Consider the following 25961-nt stretch of genomic DNA (forward strand, 5'->3'; position numbering starts at 1 on the left):
TGGTTTCAGGTTCCAGAGCTGTCGTGTTGCTGGGGGACATGAAAATTCCTCTGACTGCAAATGAAGTGAGGATCCTGGTGGGGGTGAAGGTGTTAATCCGTCTGTAGGTGTCAAAGCTTTGTGGGTTTCCTATGCGAGAAAGAAAATCTGATATTTTAGAAAAATAAAGAATAAACTGACCCGTTTTCATAGTAGCTGCGTCCAACAATGAATTAAACTCATAAACATAAAGAGGAATCCTATGCAAACCGTAGTGCTCCCTTCAGGGAAGACAGTGTTGCAGCTCGAGAAGAACGCGTTCTTAAATGTGTTCCGAGGAACAGACCAGAAGCGTAGTTAGCGCTCATCCGCAGTGGTGAAGGCTGGCTCTCTTGCAGATAGGTGATCTGAGTATTTGTTCTCTTTTCCTTCCTTCAGAATGGATGGACCAACTTTCTAAATTATGTTAATTAAGTTGATAGTAAATTAGCTTGTGTATCCGGAACATAGCTGGGTTCATGGCAGTGTTGGGCGAGTTGTAGATCCTACCAATGGCGGACTGAATTCATTGTTCATTCTGGACTTCAACTTACTCTTCCTTCCTTCCTTTCTTTCTTTGAGAGGGTGGGGAGTGCTCGCATGTGCCTGAGCAGTGGAGCAGGGGTGCGTGTTGGGAGGAGAGGGGAGGAACCCAAGCAGACCCCCTGCTGAGGGCAGAGCCCGTTGGGGCTCAGTCTCATGACCCTGGGATCATGACCTGAGCCAAAAACGAATGCTTAACTGACGGAGCCACCCAGGCGCCCCCAGACTTGAAGATTCTTTGAGGATAATCCATGAACGCGCCTCCGTTGCTTGCCCTAAGCGAGGAAGTACGTTTCCGCGTACGTGTCGTTAGACTTGTGTGTGTACTTGTGTGTACAAGTACTTGAAGATGTAGGGGAGTCCTTTGTGGTGCAGTTGGAATGCCTTGGGCCTCACACCTGAGCGTTCAAAGGGAGTTGCAGGAACCCCGATTCCAGACCCTGTGGTTGACGACCCCTCCCCAAGGTCAAAGTTCCCTTCAGGGGTGTGCCCAGGAAATTGAAGGGGAAGCCTCACAAGGGCCTTGAAGAAAGTTTGTCTTTGACCTTGCTGTCTGCCCTTCAGCTGGGATGTTGTGTGCCAGCCTTGCAGGGCGTTCCCGCACTGCAGTCCCTACTGCCGAAGAAGCTGGGCTCGGCCGTTGGGGCAGATCTGACGGGTGCTGCGGGCCATGGCTCCCCCAGGCCACACGGACGCACCTGGGCCCCGAACCTGAGTCACTCCTGTGGGGGAAGGGCATGATCTCCATCACTCACACGCCTTTCACTCACCCTCCGTCTCCCTCTGGTGCCCACACTCCAGTCAAAATAGACAGAAAACAAAATTCTTCTCCAACCAGAAACATGGCAAGTCTCCATGCACATGTCCCCCACGAGGAGAAGGAGGTTTGCCCTCCACACCTCGGCCCCAGCCCGTGGGACATTTCGTGGCAGTGGCTTCATGGATTTAGAGATCTAAGATGGCAGCTTTCTGAAGCTAAATACTTAATTCTGTGTGAACACAGCTTTGAAAGCTGTCACATTTTTTTGCAATCCTTAGTTGGAAGCTGTCGTGTTTTTAAACTAAATTTAGAACAGTTATCAGGCCCTTATCTATTCCAAAATAAAGTTACAAGACTTTCTTATTTTTATTTTCCTGGATAAATGTGCTTCACTTTCCCCCCTTGGTAAATACTTTAATTGCATTTGCCGGTAATGCCCGTTAGCATAAGGCAACATATCTAGGGCCTTAAAAGACTAAAAACGTAGTGTGTGCAAATCAGAATCAGAGAGAATGTCTACAGGGTTTCCAGGAGGCTCCACCTTCTCAGGCCATGCCTCCTGGGGAGCTGCCCTCTGACTCCCGTTCTCCCCCAAGTTCTCCCTTTTTATTAGATTTCTCCGAGGTCTTGCTTTCTTTCATCTCCTCTGCATTTCCTCCCCAGATTTGAGCTCTTTTGTGGCCTATCCTCCATTCCCACAGCTGCCCGGGTTTCAGTTTGCCACAGGGCATGTCCTCCGAGTTCGAGGGCTTTCTGCCAGGTGAGGCCCGGGCTCCGCACAGGTGCTGGGGGCTGCTGCACATCTGTGCTGAGCAGCCCCTCGTAGCCACGTGGAGAGTCTCGGGTCAGTCCTTCCCGAGCTCCGTCTTTTCCCATGCATACCGCAGTGAGACCCCGTTCCTGGTGCACACGAGACAATCCAAGTCAAACAGGTCTCATCACTGTGCGGATTTGGGGTCATTCAACGGAGGCATCTTGTAGATGTTTCCAAGGGTGCGGTGTCTCTTTCTCTACCGCTTCCCCATTCCTGTGTTTTGATTCCACTGTCAGTCAGACACGTGCTCTGGTGTCAGAAGATGCCTCCTGTAGCCTCAGGCCTGTGTTTTCTCCTCTCGTTCAAGTCCAGTGAGGACACCAGGCTTCTTTCCCATAAACCCCCAAGGAGTCTCCTTGAGTCTGATGGGTTCTGGCTGGGCCACCTTCCCGGAGCCCAGTCGCCAGGGCAAGTACGTGACTTAGCTCTACGCTCAGCTGCAGAGCTGGATTGCAGGTTCCCCAGAAAAAAATCATGGGGGTGGCTCTGCAGAGGGAACTTTGGAGTGAGCTAGATGGAGGCAGGGCAGCAAAACCAACAGATGACTCCCGTGGACTCTGTTCCTGGTAAAATTGTTCGATCAGGTTAATTACTGAACTTCGTTAAAGAGAATGATGATCAAGTTTTGTAGAAGCAGCTTTGCCCTTCAAGAGAAGCTTTGTATAATGTCCCTCGTTGTCACTAATATTTCTCGTCTGTGAACGTCCCCACGGAGACTTCTTGGCCCACCACCTCACATGCCAAGTTCTGTCTCTGTCCACCTACCCTCTCTCCAAGGCAATTTGACAGGACGCTGGCTCTTAAGAGCTCCAGGAAGGAATGGCACCCAGCCCCTCATAGCTTGTCCTCGTCGTGCTTCACAGATAACGTGGGATAATATACGTGTTTGCTATTCCGCGGGCAGGCCCGTGTTTGAGATGATCCATGTTCCCAGACGGTCTATGCTCTGATATAGGTTCATCATTTAGAGGGGACTTGGTTATGGGGTGTTGTGGCAATTCATTGGCTCATTTGGGTATAGGAGATGGACCGTGCTTCCTTCTTAATGCGTGAGAACAAAACTCAAGTTCGTTCACTTAGCAGAATTATAGCATTGAAGCGGTTCCCTCTGTGGTTCTGGGAAAGCGGTTAAGGGGCCGCCATCTGTTTAACTCATGCAGGAAAAACGGCTCAGTGCTCTGCAGAGTCCGATGATCTTTGGGATTTAAACTGTTGTCCCACGGGCTTGTGCTGGATATCCCAGCAGTCTCAGAGTCCTCCCCACATTGGGGGACAGTGAAAGCTATTGCCACCCATCACCGGAGGCTGGTTGCTTTGGATTCATAATAAGCCTTGGCTTTCATGGCAGTTCATGATAGAATGATGATTTGGGTATCTGAATTGGTTATACGGAGGAAGAATTCTTGGAAGTAGGATAAAGCAAGCAGGCTGTTTCAAAGGAGATATTTTATTTTAAAGATTTTATTTATTTGACAGAGAGCAAGAGAGAGGGAACACACTCGGGGCGAGGGGCAGAGGGAGAAGCAGACCCCCTGCTGAGCAGGGAGCCCGATGGAGGACTCCCAGGCAGGGAGAATAAACAGGGGAAGCTGGCCAGTGGCAGGGGTAGGCGTGGTGGCCACAGCGGTCCCCAGGAGAGCGTTTATCCTGTCTGCGGGGGCTGTTGCTGCTTCTCCTCCATCTGCCTAGGCCTGATCCAGAAAACCTGGCCTGACCAGATTTTCCAGTAATTTCTGCAGGGAGCCTAGAATCCACACTTATACGTAAATCTGTTTTGTTTCACGTTATCAGTTTTAATTCTTTTTTTTGGCAATACCACAGGCCACAGATGACGTGTGTGGCTGGCTGTGGTCTGAGGACTCCTGGTTGTCCCTCCTGCTCTGAAGCCCAGGCCTTCACTCCGCACCCTGTGTCCTCCTGGGGAGCCGCCCTTCCTGCAGAAACATGTCCAATGGAGATGCCCTTACGTGGCCCCCAGTGCGTGTCTGGGCAGGGGTGCAGCGAGCCCGCTCCTCCACACCCCTGCGCGGCCCTGTGCCTCATCTCTCTGCTCTGTGAAGCCCACACGAGCCGACTCTCAGCCCTTCCTTTCTAAGCATCTGCTCTTCCTTGCCTTGAATGCCCTTCTCTGTTCCTGGCATTTGGAGTAATCATCTCTCAGAGCACAGACGACACTCTGCCTCCTTATGCTTCTTTATCTGATCAGTCCCTACCGTGAAAATAAAGTGACTTTTCCATGCCACCCTTAGAGGAGGACTTACCACATTCCCTCTGGCACTTCATCCATTTGGGTAGGACTCCCGTCCTGTCAGAGCCCGCACACAGCCCTCTGCAGACAGGTGTTCCCTAACTACTGACTGGACTCAAATCCAATCACCACACAGGATGTGGGCAGGCCCATGGGCGCTCCGGACAGGGCGGGACCAGCGGGGCAGTTAGGGGAGCCAGAGAGAAGCCGAACAGGAGGAGGGGAGTCGGCCGTGGGGGCCATGAGACTGGTCAGGTGGCTCACACTTCGTTCTCCTGGTGGCAGGAACACTCTGACCCCTTTGTAGACAGAAAAAGTCCCACGAACGTGGCACTAATTATCAAGACAACATCATCAGATGACGCCGTCACCTTGCGAAGGTGGGAATGCAGGAGCCAGGAGCACCAGTGGCTTGCCTGCTCATTTGAGTACAGAATCTGATCTTTTTGTAAGTGGGGAAATGGAACCTCAAAACCCTCAAACTAAAACTAAGAAAACCCACAGAACCCAAACAAACCTGTGAAATGACTGTTTAAACCCACAGCACATAGAAATCAGAGATTGTAGCTGAGATTAGATGCTCCCGTCTTGTATTCTGTTCAGTTGTGAGGTGGTGGCATCCACGTGGAAGGGGGCTGTGGTGGGACGTGGGCTGTGATGGGACATCAGGATCCAGAGTGGCCCGGAGCACGCAGGTGAAAGTCAGTCGTAGGCGGATCAAGGTTTCGGTTCCCGCATTCATGAACTTCTTGGTTGACATTGAGCAACTCATTTAACCCTCTTAGGTATTAGTGTCCTAATGCATAAATGGAAATAACATAGTAATCACTGCAGTGGTGTTACAAGTTAAATATAATAGATGTTACAGTGCTTTGGACGGTACCCGCCGTAAGGACCTTGTTGTTATCTGCAAACACAAGTGGTGGGCCAGGGGCTCACGTTCACTACTGGCCTTGTAGAGCTCAGCATCCTGACTTTACCTGGGTGGAAGCCTTCCCTCTTGGGCTTTTTTGAGTTACTTTATGAGATTTTCAGGTGGCTAAGGACTTTGCACTCTCTCTGTCAACCCGTCGTACTCCAGCATTTGGAACTCTGTCGTAATTTCAGGGTAGGTCCTTCAATATTGTATCTCTGGCTCCTCATGCCATTAAATGTCGAGTTCTCCCACTATAGTAAATACAAACTTTGATTTTGAATTTGGAAGGATTCCTAGCTGGGGCTGTTGCTAAGCCATTCAGCCATGGAAGATATTGGAAAAGCAGTTTTTTCCCTGTGAGGCAACTTCAGTGACTGGGATTGCCTCCAACTAGGCCATTAAACCACCGATTCTTATTATTGGCAAGCTAGCCGTTCCTCTCTGCCATTGTTCAGTTCGGTTGCCGTGTGACAGTTTTATATCCTCGACTCTCAAGCATGAATAGGGAATTGTTTGCAGTGTAACTTCCATGTCTCTTTGGGGATTCCTGGAGGAAACCAGGAGAGGAAACAAATTTCCCTCCTTGCTCTCACTGTCATTGTGGGAACCAGTGCATTTCTCATTAACTGCCAAAGAAACATAAGCAGCATTTTCCAGTTGCACAGTAACTGTCCATAAGGCCGTTTGGTAACGCTAACAGTTCTGCTTTCCCCAGACCCTAGAATGAAGGAGCTATGGCTTCAATGGCAGCATTTGGAATTGCTACTCAAAGAAACTTGCAGAGGATAAATTCATTACCCCACACGTAGGACCGATTCAGTAGCTCAGAGCCCAAAATGAGCTAATCTACCTAGAAAGCTGTAGTCTACCCAGAAAAATCAAAGTTGATGTAGGCTCTCTGTTTGGAAAGTGTGTCTTGTGTCTAAAAGGTTCCTTGCAGTCCGGACCTTTGTTTACTTCCTCTGTAGGTCTTACAATTAAAGCTTGATAGTTTCTTTTCTTTGTTCAGCAAAGATTTACGTCGTTTTTGTCTATAAATTCTCCCAAGTAACATAGCAGAACTTTCTTCTGGGAGAGATATATAACCGTGCTTCAGTATTAATCTGGCTTTTCCAGTGTCATAAACAATTTAATGAAAATGCATACAAAATGCTTATTGTTTGCCCTCCAGTGAAATCTGGTGGGAAGACATAGTATTTATACTTATTTTGAACATCCATTATTCAAAAAGTAGGCACAGTAGTCTGCTGAATGGAAGACTCATTCTGGAGAATACTAGTTTAGATTTTATTTATTTATTTGAGAGAGAGAGGACGTGCCTGTGCACACACGAGTGCAGGGGCAAGGAAAGAGGCTGTGGGGGAAGGAGAGGGACAGGCTGACTCTGAGTGGAGCGCTGGGCTCCATCCCGTGACCCTGAGACCAGGGCCTGAGCCTAAGCCAAGGTCTGATGCGTAACTGACTGAACCACCCAGGTGCTACTGGGGCATCCTAGTTTATAGGATTTTTACTGGGGGATTTTTGTACCTCAACTTGTTTTTAATTGAAAACATAGAGTTGGGGCGCCTGGGTGGCTCAGTGGGTTAAAGCCTCTGCTTTCGGCTCAGGTCATGATCCCAGCAGGGTCCTGGGATCGAGCCCCTAGTCGGGCTCTCTGCCCTGCAGGGAGCCTGCTTCCTCCCCCTCTCTCTCTGCCTGCCTCTCTGCCTACTTGTGATTTCTCTCTCTCTGTCAAATAAATGAAAACAAACAAACAAACAAAAAAACATAGAGTAGGTTGGGCAATAGTGCGGTGATTTATCTGGATTCACTTGCTTTTGGCTTTTATTTGCTTTTGAATCCTTGTAGTACATATCAAAGCAGATATTGTTCTGGTTATAAACTGGGCTTATTTTTGGACATTGCTAAGTCTCTAAACCCATTGTGTACTATGCTCCAAAGATGGGTCAAAGCTCTGCACTTACTCTCTGTCACCTCTTTAGAATTCTTACTCTTTTATTGACATTACCAGGCTTTCTGACCCTTATCTCAGTAAAAATTTCCTTTTCATTGGGATCAGCTCTCAGAAAAGCCCTTTCAATGATATGCCCCTGGTTCCCAAAGAAGTCAAGTAGCAGAAAGTTGTCAAAAATAATCCTCTCTTTTAGAATTCTCCCCCCCCACCACCCTTTTTCTTTAGTTAGAAGAAATAGTGGTCCCTGGTTTGGACTAGCTGAACTAGAGTATGGGGTATTGAAGTTAGTCAATTATGTCTTCAAAATGTGGAAAAAAATATGAATTCTCCCCATATTGGATATGCTCAGTTCTGTGTCCCATTCAGGTGTAAGTTGAGAAGGGAAACTCTAGTTATAAGTGTTTCAGAGTTTGCATACAGTCTCATTACTATGTTGACTTGCAAAGTGGAGAGTTATGTGTGTACCACTTTAAATTAAAAAAAACAACAACCCACCACTTTTGGGAGATCTGGGTGCTTTTGATCACATAGTGGTGGGAGTGATCTGGAAGAAATGTCCAGGGCTTGTCTTTGAAGAGTTTCTGCCATTCCAAATGTCTGTGCCCTCCCTTACTCACTCTCTGATACTTCTGCTCTGATCCTTATTTCAGTGTCTTGGACACAGGAGAGAGAGATTAAATTTTCATCCAGGCACAGAATCATAAGGATGGAAGGTTTACGAGGTTGATTCTAGAAAGACTTCTGAGGCCCCTTCTCTGCCTCCCTGGGAAGCAGGCCAGGGCTTGCTTGGGCTGGGCAGCCCGCGCCTTGGACTTCTGTTTTGGTGGCCATACCCCATACTGCCACACGGTGGCAGCAGACCCTAGGTTGGAGGCCCCGTCCCGGTCTGCCTCCTGTTTGGCTGCGCGGGTGAATTTTTACCCTTGAGTTGTTTGCAGACTTTAAATCTAGAATCCCTGTTAAAATTCAATAATAAAGGTTATCGTTTTCAAAACATTGTTGCTTTACTTAAATATCCTACATGTTGAACATGTTGCTTGCTGTGACTTGCATTTTTAGGATGCCCGCCTGGGTGGTTTGTTCCCGGGGTCCCCCAAGGAAGCCTGAAAAACAAGAGGGACGGACAGAAAGAGAGGCCCTCCATCTCTAGAGGATGGGCCATAGTTTTGGAGATCTTGGGAAGAAGAAGAATTTCAGGACTTTTTCCCCCCACATTAGTGGGAAAATATAGAAGAAGCACATGTATTTTGATTGTTAATTGTAGAAGCCTAGACAAATGGAATGAAACCTGGTGGGGGGAGGGGTACCAAATGGTGGAACACTGTCACCATCCATATGAGGCCCAGCTCTGCCCATACGAGAGTCACCATCCTGGCCCAGACCAGCTTCTAGCTCCTGGTCCCTCTTTATTTCCTTCTAGCGTCTGCTTTTATCTAGCAGCTTCTATCATTAGTCACTATTTCTGCTCCTGTTCTGAGCTCAGTCTAGTTTCCATGCGATCAGTGCCATCACCCTGAACCAAACAAGTTTACCAGAGATGAACCAGGGAGCGGGTAATCAAGACCAAATATGCAAGTGTTGTTCTGCAGTAGTTCCGAGTGCATTTTTTTACTACAAGGTTAGAATATTACTGCTTTAGAGAAGGGACAATCTCTTAAAACTCAGCCCTTTCCCATTACATTTATTAATGCAAGGGGAAATCTCTGGCCTTAAGTTAGTAAAATAGAGACTTTTGATTTTTTTATGTATTTATTTTTATTTTTTAAAAGATTTGTTGGAGAGAGAGAGAGAGGGGAGAGGAGCACAAGCGGGAGGGGTGGAGGGAAAGAGAGAGAATCTCCAGCAGTCTCCACGCTGAGCGTAGTGCCTGACGTGGGGCTGGACCCCACAGCCCCAAGATCACGACCCGAGCCGTAACCAAGATTGAGATGCCCAACTAACTCTACCAACCAGGTGCCCCAGACAGAGATTTTTTTTAGATCACTGTGCAGCTCACAGTGCACATCTAGGAAAGGGAAAATAAGCAGCAGGTAGTCTGAGAAGAGCTGTCTAAGACAGACAGGCGTTCTTTAAAGGCTGGTGGGCAGACTTGCATCCGCTGCATGATTTTTGTGACATCACTGCCTCTTTGGATCTTGAGTGGGCCGGCTGGCGCATGGGGATTACAGCTGCATCAGGACCTCAAGAACATCTAAGCGGGGTGGAGGGGCTCTCTTCTGCTTGAGCAGTGTTGACTGTAAGGCCAAGTAGGAAGCCACTGCAGGCTTTCTGATTCGGACCTACTGGTCCTGAAGCTAGGGCAAAGCTAGGCTTTCTTAATATCATCATACTTTGTTTCGAATATGCAACTTTCATGAAAGAGGTTAATTAAGTGAGAACTTAAAAAGCTAACTTAATAAGCTGAAGGTTGGGTCTCTTTTTATAAAATAAAGAGGATTAGGTGTGAGTTGAGTGCATGACACTGTCTCCTCATTGAGACAACAAGAATTCATGTGTGTGTATGAAAAGTATAGGGATCATGTTGCTCTTTCATATGAAAATAAACAAAGTTGGGTCCTATGTCAATAGAAGGAAATAAAACAATAAGGTAAGGTTGTTAATTGTCTGCTATAGGGGAGACACCGTTTGGTGGTTACGTACCCCGTCTCATTGGATTCTCACGACCCCTAAGCAGGAGATATCATCCCTGTTTTCCAGGTGAGGATTTGAGCTAACAAATGCTTATAGTCACAGTGATTAGGAGAGCAATGTTTCAAGCCACGTTTTGTTTCATTCTAGAACTTACCCAAAAGATTTTGAAAAGAAACTGAACCCTAGATTTTTACATGGGACTTTTAAATGGCCTCAATAAGAAAATAAAGTTATTTATTGTTATTATTATTTTACTATCAGACACATGCTAAGTAATACGCAGATGGTAACTGAGGGGTGTTAACACTTCCCTCCTGTCATGTTTCCTGGCAGGAAGCACCTGCGGGGGAGGCTGGCTCTAACAGCTGTCTGTTACACCGCACACAATAGCCACTTCTTGGTTTATTTTGGTTGGCAATAGAGGGCGCTATTCACTTTCCAGATCTTTCTCATAGATGCACACATTGCCAGCCCATGCCTGCCGGTTTCTAGCCATCCCTTATATTATTGACATGATGTCAGACTGATCTTTCGGTTTTAGTGACGTGGAGTGACGTGCTCGAATTTGCCGAGATGCAGATTTCCCTGAATCTGATTGGGCACTTTCAGCCCTATTATATTTAGCGACGGAACAACAGAATTACAGGACGCCTTGGTTTCTGTACAAAGCAAAAAAGTTTGAATGAGCCATTGCCTTTATAAATCTGACTGATTCTTTTTTCTGTTAGTAAAAGATGTTACACCCAGACCACAGAGAGGAAGCAAAGGCATTGTCGGTGGAACAGTCGGCTAGATAACGGAAGGACAGGATTCTTAAGTTTGCAAACTCCATGTACTTCTTGATTTGCTTCCTAAATCCTGTATTTGACACACGAGGTTTCCTGAATGGTTCTTTACAGGGACGCCTTTACCAAAAGGATCATCAAATGGTCATGAATTATGTCTGAAAAATGTAGAGAAGTGTGTATGTGCACACGTGTGTGCATACAGTGGGACTATTTTAAACACTGTTCTGATGGGATAAATATTTATGTGTTTGTGAATGCAGCCATAAGGAGTAAAGAGAAAGAAAGATCCAAAAACCTGTCAGGGACTTTATAATGAAATGTGAGGTAGAAATCAGAAAGGCATATGTTAGTGTAGCACCTACGTTCTTGAGGTAGTTCCAGCTGCAAGTTTCATAAGACCCAAAATCACAGTGGGTTAGACAGGAAGTCCAAAGATATGATCAGTGGAGGTTGGTGAATTCAGGCATTCAATATTGTCATCAGGAAATGAGTTTTCTCGGCTCTGTTGTCCTCAGGCTTTTTCCTCATGCTGACAGTGTGGCTGCCGCAGCCCCGAATGTTTCTTACTCATGTAGCGTCTAAAGTCCGGGAGTAAGAGAGTGTCTCACTTTTGTGATCTTCTAAGAAATAGAAAAACTTATGCACGGGCTCCCTGATATGCTCAGCCACCTCCCCTTTGTGCCACAGTGGCCTTTTAGGATACGTTCTCCCTTCTCGAATCTAGGCACTGGTCCAGGGTAAATGGGGTTAGAGTGATGCCCATAAAATGACCAGGATTGATCCCCAGGACTAGAGAGGGACCTAGTCTCTCTTCTGAAGCCATAGTCTTGGATGAGTGAATAAAATTGGAGCTATGTTAGCAAGAATTCCATTAGAAATGACTGTAGGGTAGGCAGTCAGGATTGCCCCCTCAAGGTGATCGGCACCCTGCTAGAGAAGCAGGTGGAGAAGTGTGTCCTAGTTTTTGCTTTCTGAGCCAAAGGAAAGATGCCAGGCTTGAGATTTCTGGAAGAGTTTTATTAATTTACATCCTGTCAACCTATATGTGATTAAAGACAATAAAACTATTTAATATAGATTACAACTAATTTAGTGGTGTCCTCTTTTCCAATTACCCGAGGCATTTCTTGTACCCCCTGTGCACCTTCTTTGCTTTGGGGGGCGTGAAGAGGGAATCCGGAGTGTGTTGGGGGTTGGGGGAGGTAACAGAGATGCTAGATAGTCAGCATTTCCTCCTGATCGCTGTCTTTGAATTACCCAGGCTACTGTTTATTGTTTTCACAGACTGGGAAGCTAGAAACCATTGCTTCCACCTCCCCATCCACGAACTATGTAGAAAATTAAGGTCGTCATTTCTAGGACACCAGGGATCTACTTACCTGCTGCCATACACGGCAACTCTGGGCAGCCTGAGTAACTTGAATGTGTGCAGGGTGATTGTCCTTCTGCCCGCAGATAGCGTCACATCAAAATGTCAGCCCTTCCCTGAGCATGTAAGGGGGTAATGGTTGTAGAAGGCTTAGCCGCTCCCTACAGTGGGGATCCCCAGTGTCCTTGTGTTTGTGGGTAATGAGCCAACGACTCCCATGCTCCCACGCTTCCGTGTAACCAGAGATTGTCTTTTGCCGCTCCCCAGAGAGATGCAGATCAGCTCGTCCAGCACCACCACATCCGAGAGTCAGGACCCTTCTTCTGGGGACCCAGCGGTCAGTGCACTTCAACAACAGCTGCTACTCATGGTGGCTCGGAGGACCCAGTCGGAAACCCCACGGGTACGTTCCGGCCGCACTGGGAAGGTTCCAGAATCTGGGGTCTTGGAACTGGTTTTGTGGTCAAAAGACTGACAGAATTAGTCAGGTCCTACCATGAAGTTCATGCTGTGGCTGGGTTGTGGCGATCTCACTGCACGGTAGCCTACGGGGTGAAGGCGGGAAGACGCCGTTTAAATGACCGGTATCCTTTGTTGACAGGAACAGGATTGTCATTGTCTTACTGTTCTTCCAAGCACATTAGAAATTCACGACATCTTCTTTGGTTGCCAAGATGCAGGGATCCCATAAGGGCTTCCTTGGTTGGGATGCCTTTTGCTCACCATGGTTGGAAAATAGTCTGGATTTTTCTTTATTAATTTATGACAAACTTATATACCAAACATTCAGAGATTCTTAAAGAGAATCTTGACGTGAAGAAAGATTTCATTCTTAGAGCAAATGACATTATCATCAAGGGGGCTTAAAAGATGAAGGCTTCCATTATATTATCAAGAGGTGACTTACTGATGTTCATTCATTTACTCGGCACACCTTTATGAGGATGACTCTGGGAGAGGCAGAGCAAACGCTTCAGGACACAACACGTATGAGTCCCATTGTAAAGAAACAAATTAAAAACACAAATTTGAAAAGGAAACCGTCAGAAAATGGACAGTGACCAAAATAATTAGGACGGGCAATAATGGAGATCAAATAATATGTTATTTAAAAGAATTTTGAAGTCAGGCTTAGGACTTGGAGCTTGAACCTTATAGGAAATCTTGGAGGTTAGGTGTGATTTTCCCTTAGACTTACCATCTAAGGAAACCAGGGCAGAAGGCCCTGGTGTTGGGGCATTGGCTGGACTCGTCCCAGCTCAACGTTCCTTTCACTTTATCCTTCAGTCACTATTGAGATTTCCAGTTCTGCTCACCTCTCCCCAGCAGCTTCCACCATGATGTCTCATGAGCCCACTTCTGACAACCAAACAGAGGCCCTTTCAACTCCCCCATCCCAGCATTGGGCTGACTGGCCTACTACCTATACTGTATCCTCTTCACTCCTCTACCTCTCCCTGCAGGAGCTTTTCCAGGGAGCTCTACACTTCTGCCCTTGACAGGAGGCCAACAACTTAAACCCACCTGTGTGCATTCTGACAGTAGGCCTGGTCACTTGCTCTCCTCCGCATAACAGGCTCTCCTTTATATTTTAGCTTTTATTAGGTACAGTTCATGCTCCAAGTCCCAAGTCTGACTTTAAGATCCTTTTAAGTAACATATTATTTGATCTCCATTATTGTTCATCCTAATTACTTTGATCACTGTCCATTTTTCTGATGGTTTCTTTTTCAAATTTGTGTTTTTAATTTGATTCTTCACAGGGGGACCCATCCGTGTTGTTGTGTTTAGCTGTTCAGGTGGCTTGGGCCTTAACAGTGAGCAATGTCTGAGTTCTGGATTCTGCTGGGTTCCCCTAAACGAGACTGCAGAAGGAAAGCAGGCTTCAGCGTCCCATGCTCCTCCTCCCAGAGCAGGGCCTCGGGGAAAGTGACCTGACCTCTCAGAGGCTCAGTTCACCACGTTTTAAATTGGGATAATAGCATTTATGAGGAAGAGATCTTGTAAGGTTATGAGGATTAGAGATCATATATGGCAAAATTATGCCATAGAATCAGTGATAATGATTAACATCATCAAAAAAATTTTTTTTTAAGAGAGAGAGAATGTTTGAGTGGGGAGAGGGTAGGGTCAGAGAGACAGAGGAACAGAGATGATCTCAGGCAGGCTCCATGCCCAGCAAAGGGCCCAACTCAGGACTCCATCTCACAACCTTAAGATCATGATGTGAAGGGGTGCCTGGGTGGCTCAGTGGGTTAAAGCCTCTGCCTTCAGCTCAGGTCATGATCTCAGGGTCCTGGGATCGAGCCCTGCGTCGGGCTCTCTCCTCAGCGGAGAGCCTACTTCCCACCCCCCTGCCTACTTGTGATTTTTCTCTCTGTGTGTCAAATAAATAAAATCTAAAAAAAAAAAAAAAAAAAAAGATTATGTCCTAAAGAAGTCAAGAGTTGGATGCTTAACTGATTGAGCAACCCAGGTGCCCCCAAATTCTTATTAGTTATATGGAGCTCTTGAAGGTACCATTATTTTGAGCGGTAGAACTTTCAGGTAGCTTAGGGGAGAGGGATGGACCTTTACGTTCTTAAATATTTTAATATTACCAAAAAATATTTCTGAAATGTACCATAGACACACACACACACACACACACACACACACACACACACACACACCTTCTTAAGCTGAATATGCTAATCATCATTTCAATTGTTGCAGATAATTCAGACTCGTGAAAGGAGTCTTGCATATTATGCTGTAAATACAGATCCTTACGGGGAGTGTGAACAATGCATTTATCTTATCTCTTCAAAAGAACTTGTGTTCACCTTACGCCCTGTCACTATGTTTGCTAATCTCTTTTTTGAAATAGTAGAATGAAATGTGCGAGCCTAGCCCACTGGGCAGTGTGACATGGTGGTTCTTCGCTCAGGCTTAATTAATGAATCAGAGACTGAAAGAAATTTTTGGCCAGTGTGTCTATGCATTCACATAAATCAGAGACTCAGTCTCCATCGTGAGCCCTACCCTGGCCAGCCCTGTCTTTGCTGATGCTCCGCAGGAGCTCTGCTAGACCCCTTACTCCCAACTCCCTCCAGGGTCATCTAATGCACCTGCTCCCATGGCTCACTCCTCTCTCCTTCTCTAGACACACAGGCATTGATATGCTGCTGTTCATCACTGTGTTCTGATGGCTAGATCGCTTGTCTGCCCCCCAAGACTTGTCAAACCCTTTAAGCTACAAACTCTTTCTTGTTATCCTTTGAATTCTCAGCGTACAGTACTCACAGGATCTGGCTTAGGGAATCTGTGCAACAAGTATTTGTTGGATCGGTAAGGAAATGAATGACTGAAATGATGAGAAAAATTTCAATTTGGAATTTGTACCAGAAAACAGGCCATGAATAATTGCTATAATCCACGGAAACATTTAGCTCTGAGGTTCCTCGTTAGCCAAGGTGAAAAGTGAAACTCCATGAACCTGATTTTCTCATCCAGGAAGTTAAGTTATGGGCTGATTTGTACCTCAGAATGGGGCTGTATTTGGAGAGAGGATCTTTAAAGAGGTAATTAAGTTCAAAAGAGGTTATTAGGGTTGGCCCTAATCCAATAGGGCTGGTATCCCTCTAAGAAGAGGGGAATCCAGGCACAGATCCACACGGGGAAAAGACCACGTGAGGTCACAGAGAAGACGGCCATTGACAAGCAAAGGAGAAAGGCCTTAGAAGACTCAGACTTCCACCTTCAGAACATTCTGTTGTGTCAGCTCGCCCACTCCGAAACTAATAGAGAAGTCAAATCATTTTTCTTTGCCTTAACTTCTGAGATTTTTTTAAACAAGGATTTTTATTTAAGGATGAAAAATAGCACAACTTACTAGAATCTTTAATAACTTTGCAAACACTATAGATGTGAATATTCATGTGATTTTGTTTTCATACGGACCTTCCCTAACAGGAAAGGGTATAATATTAAACCTCAACTTAAGGCCAGTACTTTTCTTATAATTCCAAAGAATGCTGTTATCTTTGCTGCTGCTTATCCTTGACCTATTTTCCCATCCGACCTGAATTCCCACATCAGAAAGCAGTAAACTGTGGTAGCCCTGGCATTCTTTGTCTATGGGACATAAAGGAAAAAGCTCCCCTTTGTTGGGGGAGGTTTATCATAAACCACATAAATTCCTTGTCATTAGCAGAAGATGGTCTTCTGGCTGACATGACACAGTTTCCGCTCCGGTCTCTTTCACATCGGAATAGAATCCCAGACACAAGCAGCACTTACCGTCTCAACTTTCCTGCAGTGCTACAGCCAGTCCATCCTGTATACGGCCGTCCTGGATCCTGCCTTCGTGATGATCAGCTGCCCCTTGAAATGCTGTTTGCATTAATATTTTATAATCTGAAGAAGAACTTCATGTTCCGTAGCTGAGTCAGAGCACTAGCATCTGGGAACAAAGGTGGTAAAATGGGCCTCCTTGGGGAACAAAGGTGGTAAAATGGGCCTCCTTGGGGAACAAAGGTGGTAAAATGGGCCTCCGTGGAGAACAAAGGTGGTAAAATGGGCCTCCGTGGAGAACAAAGGTGGTAAAATGGGCCTCCGTGGAGAGCTCTGCTGTGCCCCGTGAAGCCCCTGATACAAGCCAGACATTCTGACCCCAGTGACTTCCACTGAATTGAGAAAAAGTCTGCCCGAGTCTAACCTTCCGCTGTCGAGGTCGAGGAGAAGCTGCACAACCTTTCAAAGGTGGCACCTCCCCCACCTTCACGGCTGCTCTTCTCTACTGTCCTCATCCCTTGTCTGGTCTTGGCCCTCCTTACCAGTCTCCTGTGCCTTATGTGTGTCAGCCTACAGGAAATTACAGCCCATCTTAAAGCTTTTTTGCAGAAGTACAGAGCCCAAACAAACGGGTGAAAGTAGAGGTTAGAATGATCGAGCCCTTCCACGTCTGGGTGTACATCCAGAAGAAGGTAAAGTGGAGATCCACAGACATCGCTCCAGAAGAATCCAGCAGATGTCTACATGCCCTTGGCCGTAGCAGCATTCCGTGCAGTAGCCAAGGGGTGGGAGCAACCCAGTGTCCGCAGACTGGTGAATGCGGGGACAGAATGGGGGGCGTCCTCACAATGGGGTATTCAGCCTTAAAAAGAAGGACGTCTGACACCTGCTGCAGCATGGGTGAACCTTGAGGCTGATGCCAAATGAAATAAGCCAGCCACAAAAAGACAAATACTCTATGATTCCACTTATGGAGGATCCTAGGTTTGTCAAAACAGAGACAGAAGGTAGAGAGGTGATTGCCAGGGGCTGGGGACAGAAGGGAGAGTTAGTACTTCCTGGAGACCGAGTTTCAGTTTGGGAAGGTGAAGACGTTCTGGAGATCTGTAGTACAACAGTACGGATACGGTTAACAGTACTGAACTATACACTGACGAGTAGTTAAGATGGTAAATTCTGTGTTGTTTTTTTAAGCACGGTGGCAAAAAAAAAATACAGGTTAGACATAGAAGATCTGCAGAGGGCTGGGGCACATAGAAAAGTCTCACGATAGTAGCAAGAAGCGACAAGCAATGGCCAACAGCAAAGAGGAACCTGGGGGCTGTGTATTTTTTTTTTTTTTTTTTGGTTCAGTTTAGTTAACTTATATTGTATTGTTTTGTTAGTGTCAGGGGCAGAATTTAGTGATTCATCAGTTGCATAGAACACCCAGTGCTCATTACATCACGTGCCCTCCTTCACACCCATCCCCCAGTTACCCCCTCCACCCAGCCACCTCCCCTCCAGCAACCCTCAGTTTGTTTCCTATAGTTAAGAGTCTCTTATGGTTTGTCTCCCTCTCTGGTTTCATCTTGTTTTATTTTTCCCTTCCTTCCCTTATGTTCATCTGTTTTATTTCTTAAACTCCACTTATGAGTGAAATCCCATGATAATTGTCTTTCTCCAACTTATTTCACTTAGCATAATATCCTCTAGGTCCATCCATATCATTGTAAATGGCAAGATTTCATTCTTTTTGATGGCTGAGTAATACTCCATTGTGTGCATGTGTGTGTGTGTGTGTGTGTGTGTGTGTGTGTGTGTGTGTGTGTGTACCACATCTTCTTTATCTGTCAGTGGATATCTGGGTTCTTTCCATAGTTTGGCTGTTGTGGACATTGCTGCTATAAATATTGGGGTGCGTGTGGGGGGCTTCATTTTTAATGGCCTCTGTGCCCAGAGAATGGCAGGAAGAGCCCAGTGTGGGAAGTCTAACAGGAGTCTTTCCACTTAACCTGTGACTTCGAGAAGCCACATCCTCTTCTTAGGATGAACTAACCGCACTCAATTAACACCATCCCCACTAAGGGGCCTCCCAGAGCTTCCTGCCTCACACCTTGGGGTGGCTTCGCAGCCCTTCTCCACCGTGGATCACATGGCCGGTCCAAGCACCTCACACAAAGATTTCATTTTAAAATGGTGCCAGGCTGGTGTGGTATTCTAGTGCCTAGCAGAGACAGAGGTTAAGTTTTAAACTGGAAGAACAGAGCTTCAATATTGCTGTCAAAGAATTCCTACTAATAAGGATCCAAGGAAAAGTGAATAGTTGTAAAATAGACCAGAAATAAGAGCCAACAATGCCAAACAGAAAGCAGAATCGGACTCTCAAAGGATTTAGAAACGATAATGATTAGATTCAGAATATGGACTAAATATGTCTTAGAGATAAAAGAAGAGGTTGAAAGTCTGAGTAAGAAGCAAAAGGCCATGTAATGACCAAGCAGATCTGATAAGAGCACTGGATACTAGAAATGAGCAATATAATAATAACAATAAAACTTGGAGGATTCAACAGATTCGATACATAAGAGCATTCAAAGCTTCCATAACCGCTGGGCTTTATGTAAAACAGAAGTGAAGAGAAGGTGATAAACACAACATTCAGGACAGTGATGATCCCGTGAGGCAAGAGGGAAGAGGATGGGACCAAGCGGTGGCCCACAGGGAATTTCTATGCTAACGGCAATGTTTTTTTTCTTATACAGGGTGAGAGCCACACATCTAGCTCTGAATTAGCTTTTTTTTTTTTCTTAAAATACCCTATGTACATTTAAAAGATGTGTATTTGCATTCACTCCATGTTTAAACAATGATGTATTTTTAAAAAGCATGGTATCTAGGGGTGCCTGGGTGGCTCAGTGGGTTAAAGCCTCTGCCTTCGGCTCAGGTCATGATCCCAGAGTCCTGGGATCGAGCCCCACATTAGGCTCTCTGCTCCGCAGGGACCCTGCTTCCCTTCCTTTCTCTTTCTGCCTGCCTCTCTGCCTACTTGTGATCTCTGTCAAATAAATAAATAAAATCTTAAAAAAAAAAAGCATGATATCTAGTGTTATTCAGTGTAGGGAACAATATCTCAAGGTACCCCAGAGTCTGGGGCTTTCACTGATGATATGGAGGATGAGCACCGAGTGCACCTGAGTTTGACGGTGAGAAGGTATGCAGGTATGTCCGGTAGCTTCTATTTAACAGCACAAGAAGGGAAAACCGGATATGTTTTGAAGATGGATATGACAGAGGTCAACATTAAATTCATTAGATTTGGAGAGCCTGATCTTTGGTTTTCTGAGAAGTCCAGCAATATGGAACATTTTGCTCCTCATTGCTAATGAATAAATGAAACAACTATGAACCGATATTTAATTGCAAATGTAGTCCCTGGAAATGCCATCGTAACAGGCTGTCTTCATGGCTTATGTTTTAGAGATGGTATCGAGCAGTGGCTGGTTTGGAGTCTGTGTGACTGTTAGATGTCCAAGGGCTGTTTTCTTATTGGCAGTGGGATGCCACGGGGTGTGTCTGCCATATTCTCCCTGATATTCCCATGCCCAGCCTTGTGTCAGGCTCCTAAGAGTTACTCATTTTGTATGTTAGACATACCCATGAAGACTATGTTTTGTTTTGTTTTGTTGAAAATTAAGTTCTTCTTCATAAAATTAAAGCCATCCTGAGATGTATTTGGGGCTAACACATTTTAAACCTGGAATTAAACTTTCCCATTTGTTTTATTGGTTTAGATTTTTTTCTATAGATATCTTGGTGTTTCATATCTTAGGTCTCACCAACAACCTAGAAAACTGGCGATGAAAACCTTTTTACTCTTAGTAAAATTTAAATATTTATTTCAACATTCTATTAAATAACACGCCTTTCAAAAATTAAGGCATTTCAGATCTTTTGTTGAATCCTGATCTTTTATGAGAATTATTTTCTCGGCCTTAATTAACAGCGGTGTTTTGATAGGAGTAGCATAAATTTAATGGTACATTATAATGGAATGGAAGTGTCTTGGTAAGAAAGACTATTTTTGTTGATCATCACCTTTCTCTGAAAGTACCCATTTTTATGACTTGTGTTGGTTTACATTTCAGAATCGGAACATCTGCTTTTTGTACTTTTGTTATTACGAGGTATATTTATGACAATACCATGTCGGTATGAAACGCTTTCTCTGTTGTTTCTTTTGGTACCTGAAAGCATCTGAGTCAGGATCTGGAAGATGCGTCATGTTCTTCGACACAAGGAAAATTCAACCGAGAGCAGTTTTACAAGTTTATCATTTTCCCCGGCAAGTGGATTAAAGTCTGGTACGATCGACTTACCTTGTTGGCGTTACTGGACCGGTAAGCCCGCTGAGCACGCAAATGTATGGATGGAAGACACAGTGGGAGCACACAAGGGCCCTCGCATGCTTGTAAAAAGAAATTGCCACTTGCTAATGTTCTCTGGAATGTTTTCAAGATGCATGCCTTTTGGGCTGCAAACCCAAAGGTGAAGCGGTGAGATCCTGACTGTTGGAGACAGTGGGAGATAGGAGAATTGGGGAACATGGTTTAGACTTGAGGTTAGCTCTAGGGATGGGGTCATGCCTTGGTGTCCGCATGGCTTCCCACATTTCTGTAGGAAGGCCTGAGGTTCCATGGGTCGCCTGGAACCTGGCCCATGGGATGTGGGCAGGGGGAGATGAGGGCAAATGAAGAGATACACCAGTTGGAATGTTAATGTTTTCTTTTTAAACCCTTTTATTCTTTCTTTCTTCTTCTTTGCATTGATCCTCAAGATGAAATGTGGGGTTGGAGTTGTGTCAGTGCACAGGGAGGGAGACGGGAGAGGGTCCAGTTCGTTGAGCACGGGTGGATCTGGGGCCAGGTCAGAGCCTTCCCGTGTCGGCCCCTTTCTCGCCCCCGCTGATCTCATGATCTACAGAGATCAGGATTTTGATCCTCGGGTGCCACGCTGTTCTGATGGGAAGGTTGGTTTGAAAATTCAAGATGTCTTTACTGACGCCATCATCAGCAAACGCAGAGTCTCACAGTTAAATGCCAGCCAGTGGGGGCCGTGAGAAGGCTGATCCCCTGCCTTGCTGTAGCTGGTCCCCCAGTGACTTCCTGTTATAGTAATGTCTTAAGTGGTGTGAGCACAGACTAAAAAACTACAGTCATGCAAAATTACAATAGTAAATTTCAGGACCTGCAAGCTAGGGAATGGAGTTATAATGGTTTTTCTCACAATGCTGTGTCACCCCAGGGGCGCACATTTAAGATGAATGTTTAAACGTAACTGAAATAGTCCAAGATAATGCATCCTGTTAGATGAGGCAGACTTTTTTCCCCCTGAAATATTAGTTTTATTTTCTGTCAAAAAGGATCTCTTGAAAGTTGGATTCCCTTGTGTTAACCCTTCATATTAGAAACAAATATTGTATAGGTTTCTAGGTGGGTTATTTAAATCTGCTCAGTGGCAACAGATTAACTGGAAATTTAATTAAGGTCTTAAAAAGGTTGATGAAGGGGCGCCTGGGTGGCTCAGTGGGTTAAGGCCTTTGCCTTCAGCTCAGGTCATGGTCTCAGGGTCCTGGGATCGAGCCCCACATGGGGCTCTCTGCTCAGTGGGGAGCCTGCTTCCTCCTTTCTCTCTCTGCCTGCCTCTCTGCCTACTTGTGATCTCTATCTGTCAAATAAATAAATAAATAATCTTTAAAAAAAAAAAAGGTTGATGAAGATTATTGCAGTTTTTAAAAGTTTATAGTTTTATAGTTTTAATCACTTCTGTGGCAGGTCACAGTGAGTTAGAAGGCAGTGTTCAAGGATGTGTAGCAATAGTAGCTCCCTTACTCGTGGGTCCCTTGTGGGTCCCTCAGCTGGTGTGGGGAGACCCTGGGAATCAGGCCCAGTGCCCACCACTGACTAGTGCTGTGATCTAAGGATGGTGTGAAACCTCCCTGTGCCTCAGTCTCTGGTCTGTTAAATGGGGATAATCTGTATATAGAGAGATTTCAAGGGTTAAATCAAGTTAGCCATACAAAGTGTTCTTTAAGTATTAGTTGCTGTTATTGTTAGTATGACCTGGAATGTGTCCCAGAACCCAGAAAGAAGAAAAATAAATAAAAATACAATGAAATTAAGGTAGCCAAAGTAGATTTTGTTAAGCCCAGATGCTAAAATTTAGGCCCTTCCTTCATGGGAGAAATCACCCTATCTTCAGAGCCCACGTAAGCCCACTTTCGGGCATCTCGTAGCACATGAGGGGAGCTGGTTTTCCAGCTCGTGGCCAGTTGAAAGGGAAAATAAGACAGCATGAACCACGAGCTGACAGTGAGGACGGAGGAAGAAAAACCCAAACACTAACCTAGAAAAACCCAGCAGCGTGGGATCGTTGCAAGGAGAGTGTTTTCCCCAAACAGGACCGTGGATCAGAATCACCTGGGAGCTTTGTAGAAGTATAGACTCCAGGCATGTGAAATCAGCCCTTCAGCCTGGCCTTGAGTACAACGTAGGGCTGTATTAAGGCACACCTCCCTAGTTCGCCTCCTTAGTTAGGACAGGGATGGTCTGAAATGTCTGTTTAAGAGAGCAGGAATTTACACAATAAATTTCACGTTTTTTACTCTGATAGTAAAATTTCAAAAGGCATAAATAAATTACCTTTGGTGTTCATTGGGGGACATTGTATTTAAAGCTCCACAAGGATTAATGAACTCGAATTGCCAAATTAAAGTTTATGAAGGAAATAAATACATAATAAAAAGCAAATGGAAAGAATCGGGCAAGACGTAGAAGAAATCGGTGAATTATAAGCACTGAAATTGAACTAATCGTTGCTATAAACTCCCATAGCTTAAGGCCTTCTGTTTGGTAATTTTCAACTTTACTCTGGAATTCAGGCTGATCTTCCTTGAAAATATTTCCTTTTCTGATCTTACCTTCATGGTTCTTAAAATTGAAGCCTTTCCTGTTTGTTTTTGGTTCAGCATTCATTCCGCTCATATATTTTTGGACTTGTCCTCCTTCTCCTTTTTAAAAGGAGAATGACTTTTTCTCTCGTTTTAAAAAACGATCTATTTATTCATTTTAGAAGGTGAGACAGCACGCGGTGGGGAGGGCCAGAGAGGGAGAAAGAGAATCTCAGGCAGACTCCCCGCTAAGCACAGGGCTTCATCCCAGGACCCTGAGATCACAACCTGAGCCGAAATCAAGAGTCGGACGCTTAACAGACTGAGCCACCCAGGCGCCCTCCTTCATTTTCTCTTACTTTTTATTCTGCTATTACCCCATCTTGCAAAACACTCAGGTTTTATTTTCATTTATCTTATTTTCTGGGTTGGCATCTAAAAGAGAAAGCTGCCCATCCGGGCGTCATTTCATTCATTCGTTCATTCATTCGTCAGATTAAAACGCCGCTGACACCAGGCACCTGCTCCGTGCATGGCTCTGCCCTGGGCAAGGGGTATATGGCCCTACCCTCATAGAGCTTGAATTCTGCCATGTGAGGTAGGCTGGAATAGACTGGAGTAGGTGCCATGAAAGACACACACAGGGCCTGAGGTAGAGAAAACTGGGGGAGAAGGGACACTCCTGTCACAACAGGGGCTTGCAGAAGCTTTTTCTGAGGCGAAGCAGGCAGACGGAGATAGAAACAAGAGAAAGAGTCAACCACGCGACAAGAGGCAGGAAGAGCGTTCCTACTTCTCACATGATCTCGTGGTCACCGTTGTCACCTTGAGAACATGCTCTCCTCTCTCCCATCTGTAGAAGTCCTCCCGGCCCACTCTCCCGCAGGCCACCGTCTGGTTTCTCCGCTCTCTTTTGCAGCAGAACTCCTGGAAGAGCTGGCTTGTGGCCTCTGCCTCCCAGTCTCTCATAAGCCCATTCCATTCACTCCCCGAACCCACCCCAACCCTGCCCTGGTCAAGGTCACCGTCAACCTGACCGTTCAGCCGTCATTGCACTAGACCATCTGCAGCCTCTGACAGAGTCGGCTCCCCTCCTTGGTAGGCTTTTCCTCTCCTGGCTTCGCGGACTCAGCCCTCTCTTGGTTTCCTTCTGTCTTGCTGGTTACTCCTTCATACCACAGTCACCTTGGCAGGTAACCTCTCCCTCCCGGCCCCCCATGTTGGAGTCCCCAGGTGCTGTACACTTGAGAAGTCCCTTCTCGGTGGGGCGTGGTCTGCCCTTCCTGCTGAAAATTACAACAGTTCCCTACCCAGACGCTAGTAATTCTTCTTACCTTGTCTGTTTATTTTTTGATTATGTTAATCATCTCCAAATGCTGTATAATATAATATTTCTTGTGCATATTACTAATTTATGCCACTACCCACTGGAAAGAAAGCTCCAGAAGTTTTGTTCACTTATGTATTCCAAGTACATAGAGCCGCGGCAAGCAGTCTTGCGTGAATCAAATGAATCCACTTCCCTTTGCAAACTGGCTCCCCATCTCACCTTCTGCCATTGACTCTGCCATGATCCGTTCTTCCCCAGACTGAACTCTTGAAGTCATCTTTATTTTTTCAGTCAACCGTTCACTGTACATAGTCCATTCAAAGCCCTCTCTGCTCTGGTCTGTATTGCGTCTCAAAGCCACATCACCTTCCCAGCCTCCCAGCCTTGACCTTCTTCCAGACCCTCATTCCTTCTCCCCTGGAGTGTTGTTTATCCTTGCTCTGCTGCTTCCCCTCTAGTGCATCTTGTCAAACTCTGCCAGATAAATCTTTCTAAAGTACAGCCTTCATCATGGTGCTCCTTGCCCAGGGAGTAAACTTTTTCACCTGGTATTTAAATAGAGATGCATGGGGCGTTGTGGGAGTGGGAGGATTGGGGGCTGGGCCAGTGGAATGGAGTCCCGCTGGAGAAGAATCTGGGGAAAAATATTTTTTCAGGAACATTATTTTTCCCCCTCAATAGGAAAAAAGCCTGTTCATTTAATTGAAAAAAAAATTTTTTTAAAGTTCCTGAGCCTTTAGATATTTTTAAGTCTACATCAAAATATTATGAGCACACTAAAAAATACATAAAGAATTTTATGGACCTGAACTAACAAAATATATTTAGCTCTGTAAGAAGTGCATAGTGGAAAACAACAAAAAAACCTCATGAATTTTCCCTTTTATTTAGATATATTTTGATCCCTCCATAAGTTTGTTTTTTTTTTTTTTAACTTTCAGCTTGAGCATCATAATATCTGAGTTCTTCCCATGTCTATGCACTTTGATTCTATACATCTTAATTGCCTGATTAAAAGATCGGCAAAAGATCGAACAGACACCTCACCAAAGAATACGTACAGATGGTGGATAAGCTTATGTAAAGATACTCCACAGCATTGTTGGGGAGTGACTAATGAAAACAACAGGGAGACACACAAACCTATTGGAATGACCAAATCCGAAACACTGACAGCACCAGATGTGGGCAAGGGTGTGGAGCAGGAGGAACTCCCATTCATCATTAATAGGAATGCAAAATGGTAAAGCCGTTTTGGAAGATAACCTGGTATTCTTACCATATGACCCGGCAATTATGCTCCTTGGAGCAAATCAACTGAAAACTTAGGTTAACACAAAAACATGCACATGGATGTTTACAGAAGCTTTATTCAGACTTGCCAAAA

General features: G+C 45.4%; 1 protein-coding gene across 1 annotated transcript in view; it reads left to right on the forward strand.

Annotated features, from left to right (window-relative positions):
• The window catches only part of LOC111160500 (pecanex homolog 2), a 275016-nt gene that overhangs the window by 46259 nt on the left and 202796 nt on the right, over positions 1–25961 (forward strand). The window contains exons 9-10 of the mRNA XM_022523646.1: positions 12309–12444; positions 20550–20695. Coding sequence (XP_022379354.1) covers positions 12309–12444; positions 20550–20695 — 282 coding nt within the window. The remainder of the gene's footprint in view (positions 1–12308; positions 12445–20549; positions 20696–25961) is intronic.

The sequence above is a fragment of the Enhydra lutris genome, unplaced genomic scaffold (genome assembly GCF_002288905.1).
Source record: "Enhydra lutris kenyoni isolate GAN:26980312 unplaced genomic scaffold, ASM228890v2 scaffoldscaffold76, whole genome shotgun sequence".
Classification (NCBI taxonomy): Eukaryota; Metazoa; Chordata; class Mammalia; order Carnivora; family Mustelidae; genus Enhydra; species Enhydra lutris.